Source organism: Stegostoma tigrinum, chromosome 13 (genome assembly GCF_030684315.1).
Source record: "Stegostoma tigrinum isolate sSteTig4 chromosome 13, sSteTig4.hap1, whole genome shotgun sequence".
NCBI classification, from domain to species: Eukaryota; Metazoa; Chordata; class Chondrichthyes; order Orectolobiformes; family Stegostomatidae; genus Stegostoma; species Stegostoma tigrinum.
The window spans coordinates 50,279,601-50,298,470 of record NC_081366.1 but is presented as its reverse complement, the minus strand read 5'-3'; the positions used below and the strand labels follow the sequence as shown (position 1 = coordinate 50,298,470).

The 18,870-nt window shown below is 40.5% G+C and overlaps 1 protein-coding gene across 4 annotated transcripts in view; it reads left to right on the top strand.

The window, feature by feature from the left end:
* The window catches only part of sh3pxd2b (SH3 and PX domains 2B), a 266,404-nt gene that overhangs the window by 157,549 nt on the left and 89,985 nt on the right, over window positions 1-18,870 (top strand). For all 4 annotated transcript variants that reach the window (XM_048543297.2, XM_048543298.2, XM_048543299.2 and 1 more), the window contains exon 5: window positions 8,355-8,446. In XM_048543297.2, coding sequence (XP_048399254.1) covers window positions 8,355-8,446 — 92 coding nt within the window. The remainder of the gene's footprint in view (window positions 1-8,354; window positions 8,447-18,870) is intronic.

Genomic DNA, 18,870 nt, shown 5'->3' with positions numbered 1-18,870 from the left:
AATGAATTAGCCACAGCTCAATTCATGAAGTCCAAGTTCAATGGTGACATTTCTTTTCCTTTAACTTTCATAAAGCTGCAATATGCTTTTTATGCGGGATAGTATGGAAATTTGTCTGTACTAAAACCATCAAGTATACGGTTTCAGGTTTATTTCAGCAAGCAATTTGTGGTGCTTTTAGAATGTTTAGATGGGCAGAGACTTCACACAAGTTTTCTTTGATCTCTGCTGCTTTTAGGGTTCTCATTTCCACTGCTGTGTGCCAGTAATTGCTCATAGTGTTCCTGAATCCAACTAAGTATGTTGTTACAATCCACATAGAGACCAATAACCTTTAAAAAGATATTTGAATTTCCACTAACTGACGGAACGGATTACACAAGATTTCAAATTTTAAGACTTTTACTGCAACAAACTCAAAAATAACTGACTAAACATTATTTTTGTAGTCAACTTATAATCTAAACCACTAAACTGTTTCCCTTATTTAAGTTCTAAAAGAAGCAAAAATTCATGGTACAGCTGAATGTCACTTTGTCCTTTTAAGTAGACAAATCTTTCTCAAGAATTCAGGCCAAGGATATCCTCAGTTCTCAATAGTTTGCTACCTACTTGCTTTCCAGCTGGATAAAGTCTAATTTCTGAGTTGATTTTTACAGTTAGGGCTTTCTGAAAGATTTTTTCCCTCTTGCTAAATCTAAGCAAATGTTCAAGCCTCATTGAATCCACAGCAAGTTAGATTCCTGCATTTGTCGTTAAAAAATCTATTTGCAGTCTGTGTGGTGAGTAAGAGAGACGGTCTGCCTTCTCTTTATTATCTCTCTTTCTTGGATATTTACAGTCTGATCTGTCTGAAAATTTCAGGAAACCTTAAGAAAACCTTATAAATCCTTGTACAATTACTTTCCATGACTTGTTACCTTTCAATGCCCATCGTCATGGTGACATGTATCATCTGCACCATGTATTTATGTTAAAATACTAATTATCTTCTAAACATGCAACTCCATCCTATTCTGGAAATGAGCATAAAGCTTGATAAAGCCTGAATTTGCAAACATCTGCTTGTGAGCTGTGGAGAAATCTCTCTAAAGTTAGTGCTCTTCCCATTATTGACTAGTAGGAATCTTGCACCATCTCCTCAGTAAAATAACTTGGGCATCATGGTTTACATTCCAACTAAGCAAACCAGGTCACCATGTTGGTAGTTCAGTGGGATTTACAGTAGGCCATGTGATCCCCTTTATGACTACCTATTAATTTAAATTAAATTGTCCCAAAAATGACAAAATTGTGATCTTCATTTTTCAAAAATTTATAGAATGAACCATACTGATTAAACTGCACTGTCATAATCTTATCATAAATGACCTACAAACTAGGAACAGAAGGTAGGAAACTTGTCTCTTTCCCCCACTGCACCCCACCCTTGACAATGTCCAAAGATTCTGCTTCCACAGCCTTTGGAGGAAGAGTGTTCCATAGGCTGATGTCCCTTTGAAGGGGAGAGAAAGATCTCAATGATCTGTCTTAAACAGGTGGTCCCTTATTTTCAAGCATTGACCCCGAGTTCTAGATTGCCCCATGAGAGGAAATATCTCTTTTGCTCGGTCACAACCACTCAATGTCTTTAAATATTTCGATCAAGTCATCTGTTACTCTTCTAAACTCCAAAAGATGCAAATTTTCCTTTTAAGTAACCTGTTCATTCCAGGTATTAGCCTGGTAAACCATCTCTGAACTGTTTTCAACATATTTAAATCCTTCCTTCAATTAGGAACGTCGGAACAAGAGGAGGTCTTTGAGTTTTTTGAGCCTTTTCTACGATGTAATGAGGTCATAGCTGATCCGCGGCCTAACTACTTATCCCTTAATACATCTGTTTGACAAAAATGTATCTATCACCAATATAATAATGACACTGATCGAATATCAGCTGCCATTTTTGAGAGAGTGATGCAAACATCTACCACTCTTTGTAAGTAGAAGTGCCTCCTAACATCTCACCTGAACAGTCTAGGCCAAGTGTGCCTAGACTGTCTATTCCTGTTAATATCATGAAGACTTCAGTCACCATGTAACATTCTGTGTTCTAGGAAAAACACGGGTAATTTTTATAATTTCTCCGAGTAACTTAATCTCTGAAGCCCAGGTATCATCCTTGAAAACATACTTTGTACTGTCTGTAAGGCCAGCATATATTTACTAAAGTGTAGTGCCTGGATCTGCTCTTAGAACATCCAAGTAGGGTCTATCCAGGGTTTTGTACAACAATTGCATAACTTCTTCATCCTTATACTCCAGTCCTGTAGATATAAAGGCCAGCACTCCATTACCCGCCTTGATTATAGTCCTCCGCTTCTTCATCTCCAGCAAGCCCAGCCAGTCGCCCTCCACCAACACCGTTATCCACTTAACGGAACTTGTCCTTATCCTGAACAACTTCTCCTTTAACTCCTCCCACTTCCTACAGACTAAGCAGGTGGCCAGGAGCAAACCCATGGGCCCAAGGTATACCTCCCTGTTCGTACGACTTATGGAACAGTCCCTTTTCTGCTGTTACACTGGCACTATACCCCGCCTCTACCTCCACAACATTGCTGATAGCATCAGTGCTGCCTCGTGCTCCGACAAGGAGCTTGAACAGTTCATCAACTTTACGAACATGTTTCACCCCAACCTCAAATTCACCTGAACAATCTCTAATACCTCCCTTTCCTTCCTGCACCTTTCTGTCACCAGCTCTGGTGACCACTTCAAAACTGACATCTTTTTTAAGCCCACCTACTGCCACAGCTACCTGGAATACACCACCTCTCACCCACCTTCCTGCAAGAATGTGATCGCGTATTCCTAATGTCTCCATCTCTGCTGCGTCTGCTCCCAAGATGGGACGTTCCACTCCCAAACATCCCAGGTGTACTTTACTTCAAGGACCATAACTACACCCTCTGGTAATCGAAAATGCCCTCAAATGCATCTCTTGCATTTCCTGTACTTCCACCCTCACAACACCTCCGCCCAACAAAAATAGAGACAGAAACCCCCTTGTCCTCACATATCAGCCCACCAACCTCCACATCCAGTGTATCATTCCCACTACTTCTGCCACCTACAATCCAACCCGACAACTGACGAGCTATTTCCCTCCCAACCCCAATCTCCCTTTTGTAGGGATGGCTCTCTCTGTAACTGCTTTGTCCACTCTACACTCTCTACTAACCGCACCACATCTGGCACCTTTCCCTGCAACCACAGGAAGTGCTACACCTGCCCTGCACCTCACCCCTCACTTCCACTCAAGGTCCAAAGCAAACATTTCATACCAGATAGGGGTTCACCTGCGCATGCATCAACTTGGTCTACTGCATCTGCTGCTCCCAATGTGGCCTCCTCTACATTGGTGAGACCAAGCATAGACTCGGAGACCATTTTGTAGAGCACCTGCACTCTGTACATGATAAATGACAACACCTGCACTCACCTGTCACCATTCCACCTGCCTTCCCCAGCCCCATCCTACCTCTCTAATTATTTCTGAGCTCCCTTCCCCCTTCCTATTTCTGAAGAAAGGTTCCAACCCGAAATGTCAACTGGCCTGCTCCTCTGATGCTGCCTGGCGTATTGTGTTTCTCCAGCTCCATACTGTGTTGTCTATGACTCCAGCATCTGCAGTTCTTGCTATCTCCTTGATTATTTTCTGTACCTGTTCATTCTATTTTAAAGAGCTATGCATGTGAACCTCCAAGTCTCTTTGAAATATCTATAGTAGTTAACTTCAAGGCATTTGGAAAGTACCTTTTCTTAAATCCAAATTGAATGACCCATGCTTGCATTGAGTTCCATCTGTTATAATTTTGTTAATTCACTCACGTCTATCAATATCACTTCATAATTTTATGTTACCATCCACACTGTCTACAATGCTGCCTAACATTATGTCATCAATAAATTTGGAGATGTAATTTTATGTGCCATTATCCAAATAGCTAATAAGGGGACCAATACTGTATATAGTACTCCACATGTCATCTGTCAAAGACTTTGTCTAACTGAAGGATAACCTCCCTACTTTTGTACTTAATTCTACTCACAATAAACAGTGACATTCTGTTTTATCTATCGGGTTTTCCAGTTAGTTCCTCTACCTGCATGAAAACATTATGCACTTCATGCATGGGGACACAGATTTTTATCCTCCTCCCTTTGAGTTTCCTTACCTTGTAGCTTAATTTTCTACCTGTCTTTGTGTCATCTGGAGCCTTATCTTCTGTCCTTTCATCAAAGTTATTGTTATAAATTGTAAAACATTGAGGCCCCATCATTGATCCATGTGGCACACCACCACTTCCATAACAACTCTGTTTCCTGTTAGGTAACCAAACCTCTGTCAATGGTGATATGCTACTTCCACAGAACTCAAAGATTTTATCTTCTGCAATAACTTTGATGTGGCATCTCAATGTGTGCCTTCTGAAAATCCAAGTACAGCTGCTTTCGTAGGGACCTCTCTCTCCGCGACTCCCTTGTCAGCTCCACACTCCGCACTAACCCCACCACCCCCAGCACCTTTCCCTGCAACTACAGAAAGTGCTACACCTACTCTTACACCACCCCCATCTCCATTCAAGGCACAAAATGAACTTCCCATATTAGTCAAGGGTTCACCTGCTCATCCATCAATTTGGTCTACTGTATCCGTTGCTCCCCCTGTGGCTTCCTCTACATTGATGAGACCAAGCGTAGACTCAGAGACCGTTTTGTAGAGCACCTGCACTCTGTACATGACAAACAACAACACCTTCCATTGCCAACAATTTTAATTCCCGACTCCCCCCCCCCCAACTCACTGGGTGACACGTCCATCCAGGGCCTGCTCCAGTGTCACAATGGCACCACACACAAACTGGAGGAGCAACACCTCATATTCCACCTCAGGAACCTACAGCCCAATGGCCTAAACATGGAATTAACCAGTTTTAAAATCACCCCACCCCCAGCTTCATCCCATGTCCAAGCCTCCCTCTCATCTCTGCCTCCTTGACCTGATACAACCTGTTCATCTTCTCTCCCACCTATCCAGTCCTCCCACCTCACTGACCAATCCCCACCACTTCCTGCATGCACTCATCTATCACCATTCCACCTACATTCCCCATCACCACCTCTCCTCTCTATTTATTTCCGAGCTCCCTTCTCCCTCCCCATTTCTGAAGAAGGGTCCCAACTCAAAATGTCAACTTTCCTGGCCTGGCATGCTGTGTTCCTCAAGGTCAATACTGTGTTGTCTCTGACTTCAGCATTTGCAGTTCTTACCATCACTTAGTATAGGCACTGGTTCCCTGTTGTCTACAGCACATCTTATTTCCTCAAAGAATTCCAACAAATGATTAAACACAATTTTCCTTTCATAAAACAGGGTTGTGTTGCCTGCTTACCTTAAACATTTCCAAGTGCCCTAACATCTTTAATAGCTTTTAAAACTTCACCATGAGTAATGTTAAGAGATTGCAGTTTACTGCTTTCTGTCTCGTCCCCCAACTCCACCCCACTTTTGATTAAAGGAATTACATTTGGTATTTTCAATTTTAAAGGACCTTTCTTGAAGTCTGGGGAAATTTGGAAAATTAAACCAATGCCTGAACTATCCCACTGGATACTACTTTTAAGACCCTAGGATGAAATCCATCAGGACCCGGAGACTTGTCTCCTATAGCTCCAGCAATTTGCAAGTGATTTCCAGTTACTTTGAGTTTCTTCCTCTCTTCAATTCTCATGCCGATGAATGAGATGAATGAAAATTGGTGGTGTGGTAAATAACTTCATAACAGAATAGATGAGTTGAACAGTGGCAAATGGAATTTAATTCTGAGAAGTGTGAGGTGATGCAACTTGAGAGAACTAACGAGGCAAGCGTGAGTACACATTGAATGGTAGAATATCAGGAAGAACAGAGCTTTAGAGGGACCTTGCTGTGCAGGTCCATAGATACTTGAAGGCAGCAGAGAGTAGGATGACATTTGACTAGTGTAAAACATGCCTTATTTACTTAAGGTATTGAATGCAAGAACAAGGAGATTATAATGGAGCTGTATATAACATTAGTTAGGCCACCGTATGTACTCTGAGCATTTCTCATCATAAGAACAAGATCTCTAATATATCGGAGCAGAATAGGCTATTTGGTCCAATGAGACTCCTCTGCCATATCCGTCATGGCTGGAATGTTTCTCAACCCCATTCTCCTGCCTTCTCCCCATAACCCTTGATCCCTTTAATAATCAACAATAGCCACACTTTAAGAAGGAAGTAATTACACTAGAGAGGGTGCACTGGAGATTCAGTAGGATGTTTCCTGGGTTGGAGCAACTCAGATATGAAAAGAGACTAAGTAGGTTCCGGTTATTAGAGTAGAGAACGCTGAGGAGAGATCCGCTAGAGGAGTCCAAAGTTCTGAGGGACATGGATAGGCGATAGGGAGAAACTTTTTCCCTTGGTAGAAGGCATCAGGAACTGGAGTCAAAGTGTTCAGAGCAGGGGTGGTGGTTATCTGGAATTTACTGCTTAAAAGAGTGGTAGAAGCAGGACCCTCAAGACATTTAAGAGCTATTTAGACAAGCACTTAAAACACCTTAGCATTTGGCTACAGACCTTGTGCTGGAAAATGGGATTAGAATAGGTAAATTCTTGATGGCTGGCATGGTCATGATGGGTCATAGGCCCTCTTTCCGTGCTGTAAAAACTTAAAATAATCTCGCATTTCCCACATTGATTTGTGATAGAACTACCACTGACTTTAACTCTCTTTATTCTAAAATATCTACAGAATTTCTTTGTATTTGTTTTTATATATGTGGCTAGCTTTCTCTCATAGTCAAAATTTCACCTCCCCCCGACCATGTCCTCAATCATTTAGTCAATTTTCTTTCTATGTTCCATTCAATTTTCCAACCTATTTTTGTATAGTTATGCTTTTTTCTACAAGTTTTATACCATCTTTTTGGATCTCGTTAATGAAAGACAGGTCTGTCACTTGGAACTTTTCTTGTTCTGTTCTATGCATCTTAAAATATCTCTTTAAATATATCCAAATACACCTCTATTGACCCATCCCTTAGTTTACCAGTTTGCTTTAGCTTACTTGACATTCATTCCTGCATAATTGCACCTATATAAATTTAAAATACTGGTCTTAGACACTGTGATGAAACACATTTGATTTTTGTTTTTATTCATTCATAGCATGTAGGTATCAATGGCTATGCCAGCATGTTTTGCTCATCCCTAATTTCTCAGAGGACAGTTAAATGTCAACCACATTGCTGTGGGTCTGGAGTTATATGTAGAAGGCACCTGGTAAGGACATCAGTTTCCTTTCCTAAAGGGCATTAGTGAATCCAATAGGTATTTCTGATAATCAAATAATCAACAATGGTTTCATGCTCATCATGAATGTCTTAATTCCTGACTTTCATTGCCATAGCAGGATTTGTAACCAGGTCTCCAGAACATTATCTGAGTCTCTGGATTAGTAGTCTAGCAATAATACCAGTATACTTTTTTCATTTGAATTTCAAATTAATGGCAAATGTTTTTTTTCCTGAAGGGATTTAATAAATAACAAAGTCAATCTTCCCAGAACCATGATTTTAAAACAATGTGTTAGATAGCAGGTAACTGAGGCCTCCTGGAGTTTTAATGAAACGTTGTTTATATTGTGGTGTTTTACGATAGGGACAGGAAAAAAAACATTGAAATTTAGAAACAAAAATTCCTTTTCTAAAGGACATTAGTTAATCAAGTGGGCAGTCAACAATAGTTTCATGTTCATCATTGAACTGTTTTTTCCAGATTTGTATTGAATTCAAATTCCACAATCTGAGTAAAAAAGTTCTCATTATTGCAGCCACCCTTCTAGTGATAGGAAAGAAGAAATGTCAGTGTTGGTGATTTATGGTTATCTTTTGAACCCTTCCTTTGTACTTACTTGAAAGTAGTATGATGCGTGTATTTAATATTAGTTGAGAAACTAATTGTTCTGTAGCGATTGAAACAAAGTGCATTTATGTATTATTTTAAAACCGTATTGCTATGTGATATACTGATATATATTGCTTAGATATTTTTGGCAGGTCATTATTTTCACAATGGGGAATCAGAAATGAAGCCTAAAGTCTATTTCGTGAATGATTTTTTTTGGGATCTACAGGAGAGAAGATGGATACCTAATTTTATATAGATAACATAAACCTGTATTTTAACAAATTAGGCTCAGATCCTCCATTTGAAAAGAATTGGGTTTCTTTTAAACAAACCATCTGAAAGTTCTCATCTCGTGTGCTAATTATTTGCAGGCCCTCATCCGACTACCAGCCCATATCTCGCAGTGTGACGAAGTTCTCCAATTCTTTGAAACAAGACCAGAGGACTTAAACCCACCTATAGAGTGAGTATGTTGTAGTAAATTACACATGATGTGAGAAGCCAAGATTAGATTCTGATTTTGGAAAACAACACGATGTTTGTCTTGGAGGACAGAATATGATCTGTTGACACATAGTGCATTTATTTGCCAAAAACACGGCATTTACAGGTTTTGCCCTACCTTGAACATTTGCAACTGTGTTTTTAAAATATATGTAATATAAATATAAATAATATTTCCCTCAGATGCAGAAAATCAGCTAACGGTTTCTGCCTCCTGATGATGGTCATGTTTCATAGATTCCTGCAGTGAAGTAACATTTGAGAGTATTGGGTGAAAGCTTAGTGGGTCAGGGTTAAACAGCCTCTGAATAAACATGATCACATTATAAGCTGACATGAAGATGTACTTCAAATTACATAGCACCGTAAAACCCAACAGGAGTTTTAAAGTTTTTCAAGAAGGAACTGGCAAAAAAAATCTACCATTATTCTTTATAACACACCTAGAACATAGAACATTACAGCACAGTACAGGCCCTTCGGCCCTCGCTGTTGTGCCAACCTGTCATACCGATCTCAAGCCCAACTAACCTACACTATTCCAAGTACGTCCATATGCTTATTCAATGACGACTTAAATGTACCTAAAGTTGGCGAATCTACTGCCGTTGCAGGCAAAGCGTTCCGTTCCCTTACTACTCTCTGAGTAAAGAAACTACCTCTGACATCTGTCCTATATCTTTCACCCCTCAATTTAAAGCTATGCCCCCTTGCGCTCACCGTTACCATCCTAGGAAAAAGGCTCTCCCTATCCACCCTATCTAACCCTCTGATTATTTTATATCTTCCTATTAAGTCACCTCTCAACCTTCTTCTCTCTAATGAAAACAGCCTCAAGTCCCTCAGCCTTTCCTCGTAAGACTTTCCCTCCATACCAGGCAACATCCTAGTAAATCTCCTCTGCACCCTTTCCAAAGCTTCCACATCCTTCTTATAATGCGGTGACCAGAACTGTACGCAATACTCCAAGTGCTGCCGCACCAGAGTTTTGTACAGCTGCAGCATAACCTCTTGGTTCCGGAACTCCATCCCTCTATTAATAAAAGCTAAAACACTGTATGCCTTCTTAACAGCCCTGTCAACCTGGGTGGCAACTTTCAAGGATCTGTGTACATGGACACCGAGATCTCTCTGCTCATCTACACTACTAAGAATCTTGCCTGCCTTCTTTCTAATTAATTATCTTTTCTGGACAATCATATAAGTTCATCCATTAATATATCTAAATTATTATAACTGTTTCCAACTTACCTTGTTGACTATGGAGACTTAGGCTGGATATTAGCAATGTTGTAACAACTCTGGAGCCATTTAAAATGGCAGGCTCCACGAGTGACTCCCCATTTGAAATGTCTTCAATTTTGGCTGGCATGGGATCAGTATGTGCAGTAGCAAACCCACTCCCTGCTCTACTCGTCTGTATGGCACCATTGTTGGGGTAGGTATCTCATGGCTGTGCAATTTTTGTGAAGTCGACTTTGAGTATTAGTGAACCCTTGGATTCTGGAAATGTTTGGAAGATGACATCAAGAGTTCTTACCCATGCTCATTCCATCCCTCACCTATTCCAATTCAGTGCCAGTTATGACCTGTTATTCACCCCCCTGAATCTCCGAACCCCTTGACATCTTATGGGTATTCCATGTATGTTCATCCATTGTATAATAGGTACAGAATAAATAAGCCATATTGTAACAATGGCATGTGTGGAACAGAGAAAATAAAACACCTATTTATAAATAATCATTTTGAAAATCTGCTGTTCCTACAATCCCACCAGAGTGCCAATCAATCAGACAGACAGTTAAAATATCAACAACAATGGCTCCAAACACACTACGTCTATTAATAGGATTAATAGGATTCTGTTTGGCAGCTGGAGAGAACTGTTGACTTTAGGTTGTTTTTTCAGGTTTTTTTTCTTTATGCTTTCTTTTGTCCATATTTATCTTGAAGGATCATGAGTTTGCATGGTGATTCTCGGGGTTGTGGGAATTGGTGTCAAACTTGAGGTGGTGTGGAGAATAAGCATGAGGTTGAAAGGGCTAGAAGGCCGAAAATGCACCATGCATCTGGCCCAGCCTGTCTTGACTGTCCATAGGGTACCTGACCGCTTGCAGTCTGCCTCTGAGGTAGCACGCATGGTGCTGTACTGCACATCCCTGCCACAAAAATGACTGCACCATTTGGGGGGACATTCTAAATTGGCTGGTTGGTTGAGGTGTAAATTCCAACTTTGGTAGAAAATGCCTGGAAGAATGACAGTGATGTCATGCCCCAGACTTTCTTGCCTCTGTTCTTGTATCATATGTAAGGGGCACAAATGGGAGCACAAGCCCCAAAACTCATCCCTGCTTCCAAACAAACTGATTAAGCCAATCAACAGCTGACTGAAGTCCAGTCTAAAGTAAGTCTCTGCATTTTGCTGGGGACAGCTAACAATTTGGAATTGCCTGCCTCACATCAGCTGAAGGCAGGCAAGGACCATGTTGGCGACTTGTCAAAGAGGAAGGAAATCATTTGAAAGGTAAGACATATGCTCATTGTAATTCAATGGGTTTGCACTCTCAAGAAACCAGGTCATTGGGGAAGAGGAACAGCAGCCTTCATAAAGAGGGCAGAGCACAGGGTATTGAACCATAGAATGCCTACAGTGTGGAAACAGGGCCTTTGGCCCAACAAGTCCACGCTGACACTCAGAGCGTCCCATGCAGAGGCATCCTGCATAACCCACGTAATCAACATATCCCTGAGTACTACGGGCAATTTAGCATGGCCAATCCACCTAACCGGCACATCTTTGCACTGTGGGAGGAAACCAGAGCACCCGGAGGAAATCCACGCAGACACGGGGAGAATGTACAATCTCCACACAGACAGTTGCCCGAGGCTGAAATCAAACCCGGGTCCCTGGCGCAATGAGGCAGTAGTGCTAATCACTGAGCCACCGTGCTGCCCACTAGGCATTAGGGGGCTGGAGGAGAGAAAGAAATGGGATACAGTGAAGACAGAGATAAAGCCTTGAACACAGGATCTGCAGGCAGAAGTGAAGAGACCTGCAAAAACTGAGCACCAGTGTCAAAGGAGACTGCTGCTCTCTCAGCTATTGCCAACAGCCATCTGTGTTCTGTTCAGTGGAGACTTCTGTCACATCTCACAGGTGACTGTGCACGGGCATATTAACCATGGGGCAAGTGCCCTCTTCTCCAAGGCTGGATAGCACGTCAGATTCACAACTGATCGGGCATCACAAGCTCAGAGGGCCCTGGATCTGATATTTGGAGCAGTCAGGTATAGTCTTGCAACATCCAACTTCAAGGGTCTCTGCCATTATGGTGGTTTGCTGTGCTCTCCATAATCGAGCCCTGCAGACAGGTGTGGATATGACCCTCAAAAAAGGTTGTTGATTGAGGGAGGAACCCAAGGTATGAGAAACAAGGAAGAGGCAGAGGGAGATGATACTAAACAGAGAGGTTGTCCCTACTACATAGCATGGTCGTCTCCTCCATGAGGAAGAAGACCTTCTGTCCTTCCTCAGGGGGCCCAAGCCTCCCCGTGAGAACTCATTCATAGGGTATGCTATTCAGTTGATCCTTGGGATATCTTTAATACAAAATCTTCAACAAAGCATAGGTCCAAATTGTAAAGTTTCCTAAATATAATGGTTAAAGCTGATTTACCACAAATAAATGTTGATGAACAATATAGGTTTAGTTTGTTTAAATCACATGTTAATAATTACAAGGTGCTATCATGATATCTGTAAGATATTTTGACTTTGAGGTGATGATTAATGTCAATATTTATGAACACCAAAATCTAAAGCCCAAATTGTGATGCCTAAATGATGGCAAGTTTAATGGTCAGAAGCTTTGTGATTAGAAAGCCTTAAAATATCTAGTTTTGAGGTGTTGTTGCCTGCGAATTGTGAAGCATCATAAATTGCTGGATAAGTTCCTTTGTTGTTCTCAGGTTGTCCCTCAGGATTGAAAATACCCTTGTTCCTGTGCAGTTGGTGGTGTTCTGAGGTTAGTTCATTGCACTGTCTGCAAGCTCTGCCATATGTAGGGCAAGTGGTGCTTGGAGAGTTGGTAGATAAATTACTTTGGAGGCTTATACACCTTCCAGACACATGGACAACATCTTTGCTAGTTTCAAACAAAGTCTCTTGATGTTTTGGTTCCTTGTAAATGAATTTTGGCTGGTCACAGATAGGAGACTCACATGTATCATAGGAAAGCTTGATCTCTTCAAGGAGGATTGAGGTCAGCTTTAAAGTTGTTCCACTGTCCTTATGGAAAAATCCTGTTTTTACCAAGCTTTAAAAAGTCCACCCATGTCTTAATGTCAGATATTCAAGTGACATGTCCCACTCCACCAAGCTGGTTTTCAGTGATTAATACATTGATGTTGGGAAAGGAAGACATTACCGGGCTTCTTTTCTTGCCACTGGTTTCGTAAGATGTTGCAAAGGAAACAACTGCATATAGTTCTGTTCATTTTAAATTCTTGCATTAGCTTGTTCAAATTGCTGCAGTGTATAGGCAAGGAGGATCACTGTTGCCCAGTGAACCATGATCATTGTCTCAGGTTTGAAATCCTCTTCTTCAAATACTCATTTAGCTGAAGACCGAGCTGACATATTCAAGAAAAGGCTTTTTAAGAATTGGGAAATGGTCACAATTTTACTGCTGCACTATTAGATTTAGATTCAAACTTAGGTTTTATTGTCACATGTACACAAGTACAGGATGCAAGGGTACAGTGAAAAGTGTACAGTGTTGTTGCCACATATGGCACTATCTAAAGTACAAAGTACTAGGTACAAAATCTTAGTTACAGAAATAGAAAAATAAAGAAACAAGTTAGAGAGTTTAGTATTATAGCTTTCTTAGCGTAAGAATAGAAAAATAAAGAAATAAGTTAAAATGTCAAACATTACAGTTCTTTCTTGAGCCACAGGCCTACAAATTTTCCAAGCTGGGCTTCCCCAAGAGAACATAAGCATGCCTTTAAGGCAACCTTCCACACAAGCAAGTTTCATGAAGATACTGCATTTGACACCCAATTAATGTTAGGATTATAACTTAGTACTGCAAAAATATTTTTGAAAATTCTGCTTCTGCTTAGTTTTTCTGGTTCCAAAGGGGACTTTATACTGTCGTGTCTCAATTCTATTGTTTGCCTTAGAGAGTTTAAAATATACATTTAAGGGATGCACTGATTTTACTATCTCTGTCTCTCCCATTAATCCAAAATTTTGTACTCTTCCTGTAGCAATTTGACTGTGCACCAAAGCCTTATTATCCGTAGCATGGTAGGGGCATGGACCTCCTACAGGGAAAACAAAATGTAGAAAGCGCAGTAATAGAAGCCCTCTATCGATGGCCGAGGACCACATGGTCTGTTATGTACTGTCAATTAAGGGAAAAAAACAGTTCTAGTCTGGAGCCGACCTTGTGAGTCCACAGGACGAGAATTTGGATATAAGTCTCTCTCTTCTACCATTCACTTCCCTTTTCAATCTTTAAATCTCTATGGTTACTCAGGCTATTGGCCCCACCATTCACCGAGTTCTCACATTCCCTGTTGAATAAGCAACATTATTGTCAGCTTATTATTCCAGTAACTTTCAGTTCAAAATATTTATGAATTGAACAATAAAACACTAATAGAGCATGCCATGAGATATCCAACCGCAGCAACTTAGAGCCAATATACTGTTTAATGGACAATTTCATATTCTGGAAACAAAGAAAACTAAACAATCTTGCTCATTTATTGGACTCATTAATCAATGTGGTAGGTGACATTTAACTGCATTTGAAATACTGTCTGGAATATTCATTTAAAACATCAGCATCATTCACTTTTTTGCATAAGGCCACAGGAAGGTCACCTTCACAAACTGCTTAGTTTTCAACCCACACATAGTTTCTTAGTTACATTTAAATTGTATCTATCCTGTTCGAATCAGCTTGGGATTATCTAAAGATTCTCTGCATCCACATGTGAAATCATTTATACTCTCTTTAAATTCCTACATTGGGGATAGTCTGAAATGATCTTCCTTAGTTCTCATGTTTTTATATGTATCACATTCAGTTACAGAAAGTGATTTATTTGAAGTCATGCATTGGATCGGGGGGAATTGGGAAATGGAACTATTCTTGCTGTTGTGATCCCATCTCTAACTTGACTTCAGGCAGGCGATCCAATCCCCAAGTGGCCTGCATGTTGGAGCAGGCCTGAGGTAGGAATGGAGGTAGGCTGAGGCCAAAGTGGATAGTTGGAAAGGTCTGTCAGAAAATCTTGACTTAGTGTTCCTGATGTCATCAGTGCCTCATTGGTGTATTGTTACACCCTCTGATGACTTTTTGAGCATCACCACTTCACCCCCTCATACAAACACATCACCCCTCACCTACACTACATTAACATCTCTCACTCTCCTTCCATTGGTTCCCTTAACTTCCCCACGCCCTCATTCTGCCTCATCTGCACCCATGCTCTCATCCCTCTCATCTCTTCACCCTTACTTTCATCCTCTAACCTAATTACCCTAACCCTTGTTCCTACCTCCTTACTGCCCTCATTCATGATCTGTTTTATGAATAGAACTCCCAGGTTCTTGAAAACAGTTGAAAAGCCCATAAAATTTCCTGTTTGGATAAAAAAAAATTTAAAAAAGCTATTTGAACTATGTTAAATATTTGCAAAATGATTAGTTAATTAAATTGTGACTAAGGGCCCATAAATCTCCATATATAAACAAACAAACACTTGGGACCCAGACTTTGTCCTGACTTTGGAGTTGTCAAGCCAATTGTCTCCATATTTACCCTGTCTGACCTAATCATAATTTTGAACATTGTTTGTTCACTTCAAAGTCTTCATCTTACTAGAAATTTATTTAATGTTGCCCAATAGCTGTAATTATATGGTACTGTAACTATCCTTGTAAATCCTTTTTGCATTTTCTCCAGCGCCTCTATGTCTGTGTTTATGATAGATATTTCACCTGTTCAGACACATTATTTTGCACCTCTAGAGCATATGCAACTTGAACCTGGACCTTCTAGCCCAGACTCTCGGTTTTATTATATGGTTACCCGAACTGTTCACAATACTCCAAGTGTGATCTGTCAAGTGTCCCAAATTCTTTTACTACTTTTGAAGTCAGTACCCCTAAAATGTTTAATTAGCAATTTTGATGCTTTTAGTGATTTGAGCTACTAAAGTAAATTAAGGTCGAGCAAGTTTGAACACCTAAACAAGCTATTGAACAAGTTTGAACACCTTTAAACCTTTGTAGAACAGTGAACACTTGGAAGTGAACAAAGATATTTTAAAGTTTGTGATTGGTTTGGGCAGGATAAATAGAGATAATGGGCAAGGTTTTACCACAATAATATAATAAAGCAACGAATTGCAGATGCTTGAATCTGAAACAAAAACAGAAATTGCTGGAGAAGCTGTGCAAGCCTGGCAACATCTGTAGAGAGAAAACTCAAGTGCTCTTCAGATGTTGCCAGACAAGCTGAATTTCTCCAGCAAGATTTTATCACAGCTTCAAGGCTCCAATTCTGATCAAAATGGGGCCTCTAAATCTACAACTACAAAGGGAAAAATTGGCTTAGCTATTTTACAGAGTACTCATAACACGTGACCTCACAGATTCAACGTCTTTCTCACATGTGGAGAGAAGTTTTAACGTTAAGTTCCTATCTTGGAACGAGCAGTAGTGTAGCATTTGGCTGAACACTTTTTTGTCTAAGTGCGAGTTGCATTGAATCTTTTACAGAGATATTCACTATGGCTTAATGAGCTTTCTGGCAATATCTTCTTAAACGTGCCTTGTTAACTGTCTTTTTGTGACCATCATGTCCAGTTCCACCCCAACTTAGCTTTTTTCAGAACAAATTGCTACGCAGCAGGTATCTATTGAAAGACCACTATCCATTGTGGTTGCACCATCTTTGAAAGGCCATTGTGCACCCAGAAAAGCATTAGCATTTTGTATTACCCCTCTCCAGAAGTGTAATGGCACATCGGCCACAACGCCATGCTATCGATGACACAGAGGCTGACTCTCCCTCACACATACCATACGCCTCACTCTAATCATTGTTTAACCTCCACACCATACACTTTACCTGTCCATGTCTGCATTTCATCTAAACGCGCTCCAAGTCACTGGTGTTCTTTCCTCAATGCCCATTGGTGCATTGCATATTGGCATTGTTCATTTGGGGAACGTACAGGCAAGCAGTCAGAAAAGAACTTTTCATGACAGTCGGGCAAAAGGCAGCACAGTGGAAGCAAATAGAGGTTGCAGGTCACCTCACAGTGCAAACCAAATGCTGGCATTTTGATCTTCACAGTCAATGATAGTCTTTTGCATGCACTTAGAAACTACAGGAGGCAATTGTCAATCAGGTCCTGCCTGCCTTGTAGCACCCAATGGAGCCAAGTTTTGTCACCCACAAGGAGAGCTTCCATCTGCTGAATGCCCTCAAGCACAGCACCCCAGGATAATGGAGCACCCAGACTGGGCCAAGCGGTGGAGCTGTTTGTTAAGGTGGGGAGCTGCAAGTTAATAAGGTGAATTGGGCTGTTAATGAGGTGGTTAATAAGCAATGATCTATTAATTGATAACTGACCACTGCTGAGTGAGGAACTTGCCTCACTGCTCAGCAAAAGCTTAGAAGATGGAGCAGGATGTTCCTGATGTCAACATGGGCCTCGGCAGACTTGCAGTTGTATTCTGCCGGAAATTTTGCAGTAGCCCCTGCCACTCAGATCCCTATAAATTCTATCCATAGTATCTGTAATAATTTAAATCACACTCTTCTATTGCATGTTCCAAAGCTGCTTTTTGCTGATTTTGTTAGCAAGTCGCAAATCATGAAGAAAAACACATGCTCCCATTTAATTTGTTATAAAAGAAATTTCTTCCTCCCATACATCAAGCTATGCCCCTGCCTGCATTATTGGAAATGTTTGGCAGCGGAAATGAACAGAACAATGTACATTAAATGTTTAAGTATTAAAATGCTAATAACTTATCTTTAAAATGGTCATTAACTTTTTAAATTATGTGCACGAGGGACAGAAATGATACATCAAGTAAAATAGATTGACAAAATATTTTTCAAAATTTGCAAGAGCAACAGCTAGCACCTCAGTCCTTTTTGAGTTGAGGGTATTTTTCTTTTTCAAATTATTTCCTTCGCATTTCACTGCTTATGCCCTCCCCTATTCATTATTCTCAGTCATGTATTACTATTGTGACTTTGGGTTCTGATTGAGATCTTCATCAGTTACATCAGAATTAAAGAAGAAAATGCAAACATATTGAGCAGTATACAGAAATAATAAAGGAAGTTAAGTAGCGGTAGATGTCTCCTTCTTTTACAACAAAGGTAATTCTATTTTATTTACATCCAGAAATTCAGCAATCCCACCCTCCCCCGACCATTAACTGCACGTTTATTCTGCCATTAAACATCTTCCTGTTAAAAGAAATCAGTATATATTTTCATTCACACTTTGTTCTCTCTCTCAATCCATACACTGAAAACTTTTTTAAAGTAAATTTGTATTGATATTATAATATTCGTACTCAACTCTCTAAAAAGAGTATAGTTTTGCATGCACTTAGAAACTACAGGATGTACAAATGCTTTGACGCAGCATTAGAGATTCTGCTAAAAGAAATCCAAAGGATGAGGAATGTCCTGTATCTGCGTTTCTGTTCCCCTCGCTTCTAGCAACTGATGCTGCTCTGTCTGGACTCATGTCTACCTCCTATTTTCTACTCAAACCCAGTGGGACCCCTACCAAAATGCCAATGATTGACTACTCCCCTTTTCTCTTTGATTTCTGTATGGTGCCCAACAAGTTAATGTAGTATTGCAGTTGCTTATTTTTGGTAAAGTCTTCAATGAGATTGTAGAATAAATATTTTTAGAATTGATTATGTCTTGACAGTGCATCCTAAAAGTCTCCCAATATGTCTAAGATTTCCTTAACAGTTCCAGCTACATGACTAATGCTTTAAGTCTTTAGAATCATACAATCCCTACAATGTAGAAATAGGACCTCCGGCCCAACAAGTCCACACCGACCCTCAGAGCATCCTGCCTAGACCTATTTCCCTATAACCCACCTCATCTATATATCCTTGAACACTATGGGCAATTTAGCATGGCCAATCCACCTAGCCTGCACAACTTTGGACTGTAGGAGGAAACCGGGGCACCTGGTGGAAATCCAAGCAGCCATGGGGAGAATGTGCAAGCTCCACACAGACAGTCGCTGAAGGGTAGAATCAAACCCAGGTTCCTGGCACTGTAAGGCAGCAGTGCTAACCATGAGCCA